The 2,816-nt window shown below is 46.2% G+C and overlaps 1 protein-coding gene across 2 annotated transcripts; it reads right to left on the bottom strand.

Annotated features, from left to right (window-relative positions):
* Window positions 1-310: 310 nt before the first annotated feature.
* On the bottom strand, window positions 311-2,055 carry LOC147881938 (GDSL esterase/lipase At4g10955-like). 2 transcript variants are annotated; one of them, XM_087401978.1, is made up of 3 exons: window positions 1,916-2,055; window positions 656-1,659; window positions 311-401 (listed from the first exon to the last, which is right to left on the bottom strand). In XM_087401978.1, the coding sequence occupies exons 1-3, from the start codon at window positions 2,002-2,004 to the stop codon at window positions 394-396; spliced, it is 1,101 nt and encodes a 366-aa protein (XP_087258104.1). In that variant the 5' UTR covers window positions 2,005-2,055; the 3' UTR covers window positions 311-393. The 2 variants fall into 2 exon arrangements, with proteins under 2 accessions (XP_087258104.1, XP_087258103.1); XM_087401977.1 differs by lacking the exon at window positions 311-401 and having other exon boundaries at window positions 639-1,659.
* Between the last annotated feature and the right edge of the window lie 761 nt (window positions 2,056-2,816).

Raw genomic sequence — 2,816 nt, 5'->3', positions numbered from 1 at the left:
TCATCCCTTAGGACTCTTGCAGGGCCAAACGTGCCCATCATCGAGCGAAACCAAGATTTCACCTGGTTTTTTAAAATTTCAACTAAAATCCCATTGAATGCAAGACAAGAATCTTTTATACAAGTCATCACAAAGCCTAGGCAAACGAAAAAACTTGCCTTCAGATTTGTGAGGGGCAGCAGAATACAGGTCCTCTACTGTGAAGAATTGTGATAGCGTAGGTGCATTTGAGCTACAGTGGAAATCTTTGGGGATGATACCCACATGACTTTCTAGGCATATGTAGTGAATGACTAGTATCTTGTGAGAGGTCTTTAGCTTGTGAAATGTCCCTTTGAGCAAAGTCGATCAGTCAATGATAATTGTCCAAAAATACAAGCTACTAACTTAGTACTAAGGATCTCTACTGGTCATGCAACTCGGGGAGGTCACTCATCATATGTAACCCTATCACGTGAGTTCAACAGAAGGATATTTTTTATTTCTAAAATTTACAGAAATAAATATACATAAGGGACTATTTAAAATAGTTTTGAGAAAAATTTACAAATTTGTATAGAAAAGAGGTACATTTTATTAACAAAAAATTTACAAATAAGGGATTTTAGAAATAAACCTTGAATGCACGTGGTATAGAGGGTTTATACATAGTGACCCCCCCGAGTCATGCAATCTCCTGTAGGGTCAAACACCATCTTCAAGGGCTGCAGCCTCACGTTCAGATCGTACCATTGCTGTAGCTGATGAGACTCCTTGAACGTTGATGGCTTTTCGTTGACATGAAGATAGGCGGAGGGAATGAGATGATCAGGCTTGGCTCCTGTCCCATATATGGAAGAGCGGAGAACTGCTCTAATAGATCGCGGCGTGGTGGATATGGCGAAGCCGAACCAACGCTTCAGATTTGGCAGATGACGATGAGCTTCGAAGTAACGGATGTACGATGAACAGATTGGGTCGTTAACGTTAAGGTAGAGGTGGGGAAGCCATGGCATGATCGCTTGGAAGGTATCCCGGTCGTGGTTTCTCGTCTTCTCGTCTTGCAGGACGTGGGCGAGAGTGTTGGCAACCAGATTGTGGACGACGTGCGCTGCGGTTGTGATCTTGTCCGAAATGTGCATTGTTGCGGTGGGGATAGAGGGTTGTGGAGGATTGAAGAGATGGGCTTCAAGAAAGCACCCCTCTTCAGCAAGCTTCCTGCCCACCAGCAAGCCGAGTGCTGCTCCTTTGGAGTGCCCCGCCAAGCATACAGACTGCTGGCCATAGTGAGCCACTTGCTGCCTCACGATGTCTAGAGCCAGATCAAATCGTTTGTGGGAGCAAAGATGATGGAGTAAGATGTGGATGTCAGCGTCGAGATCGACCTTTCGAAACAGGGTACCCCGGAAGGCAACAACAATCTGTGGAGCGCCCAGATGGCCGAGGTTGTGGTTTAAACGCGAATTGAACACAGCTCCGAAGACGGTACCGCTGCCATTATTCTCCACAAGGGGTTGCAGCAAGTCGTAGTGGAAAGTGTACCACCAAAGGGGAGTGGAAGAGGTGCCGGAGGGGGGGTTGGAAGCGCATTTCCATAAGCCAGAGGCTCGATCTTTCTCCATACGGTAGACGGATTCGACAAGGGAAGCCATGATGGTTCGTCTATGGTGATGGTCCTGCCTGCAGGAGAAGCTTAGTGAGCTACAAAGAAGCAATGAGATCAAGAGAACGAAGACACAGAGATCAACAAGACACTCTCTCTCTGTGCCTCTCTTTTCTCTCGCACATACACACACAGAGACCTTCCCTGAAGCTCAGCTGCACGCTCTCTCTCTTCCGCGGCTTCTCCCTCCAACAGCAGACTACCGTGGATAATCTCAACAGACTACGACGAAACAACATGATCAACAAAGAGGTGGGTTTCAGAGGCACCTACCATACAGCAAGAGAACCATAGTCGAAACGGCTCAGCCCTGAACGATTGAGGGCGTCGTCTTTCGAAGCTACCTGCGGGGACGACTCCATAGCCAAGAATGGATGGATTGATGGATATGAGAAAGGGCAGGATAGGATGGTCAGAAGGCGCCCATCTCGGTGTTGAGCCTTTAACCCCCAAAGTATTAGTAATCTTATTATCTTACTTTACCCATGACTTTTTCTCAAGCTAGGACGTTCCTAGCAATTTGCTCTCGACTTTCCTAGCGACTTGACCCATGACTTTTTCTCAAGCTAGGACGTTCCTAGCAATTTGCTCTCGACTTTCCTAGCGACTTGGTTGGACCCATGACTTTCTCTCAAGCTAGCACGTTTGTAGCAATTTGGTCTCGACTTTCCTAACAACTTGGTTGGACCCAATGCTTGCACGTATTCGGTCTTTAGACTTCTAGAAATTGCCTCTAGCGTGCAAAATCAGCATCTATACGATAACAGAACATTAAAAAGGTTTGAATTTGTGTTTTCATTAGCTCTTTAATGGAGCGAAAAGGATACACTCCCTATCTTCACCCTATTTTCTTTATGTTCACGATGTTAACGGGAGCTCCCATCTCCAAGCCTCAGATAGTAGAGAGAGAAAGGACCATTCATTGAGTTACATTGGAATATGCTCTTACACTTCTTCCATTAGCACTCCTAGGAATTTCATAGCACTCATGAGGGCCATGTGGGGCTTGTACAAATTATGGTGATATGACTTTCGAGGTCTTACCTTCCCTAGTACGCGCTACGACTAGTTACCATACTAGAGCGAAGCAAACCTTGGCAAAGATTATGTGCACCCATCGGGATCCTTGGGTAAGGGAATGCCCTTGTAACTGCCTCTCATTGCCCCCCATTTA

Source organism: Dipteris shenzhenensis, chromosome 30 (assembly GCF_047967505.1).
Source record: "Dipteris shenzhenensis isolate YYH24624 ecotype China chromosome 30, Dip_SZ_1.0, whole genome shotgun sequence".
In the NCBI taxonomy this organism is placed as follows: domain Eukaryota; kingdom Viridiplantae; phylum Streptophyta; class Polypodiopsida; order Gleicheniales; family Dipteridaceae; genus Dipteris; species Dipteris shenzhenensis.
The sequence above is the reverse complement of the archived record's forward strand: the minus strand, read 5'-3'. Positions and strand labels throughout refer to the sequence as shown.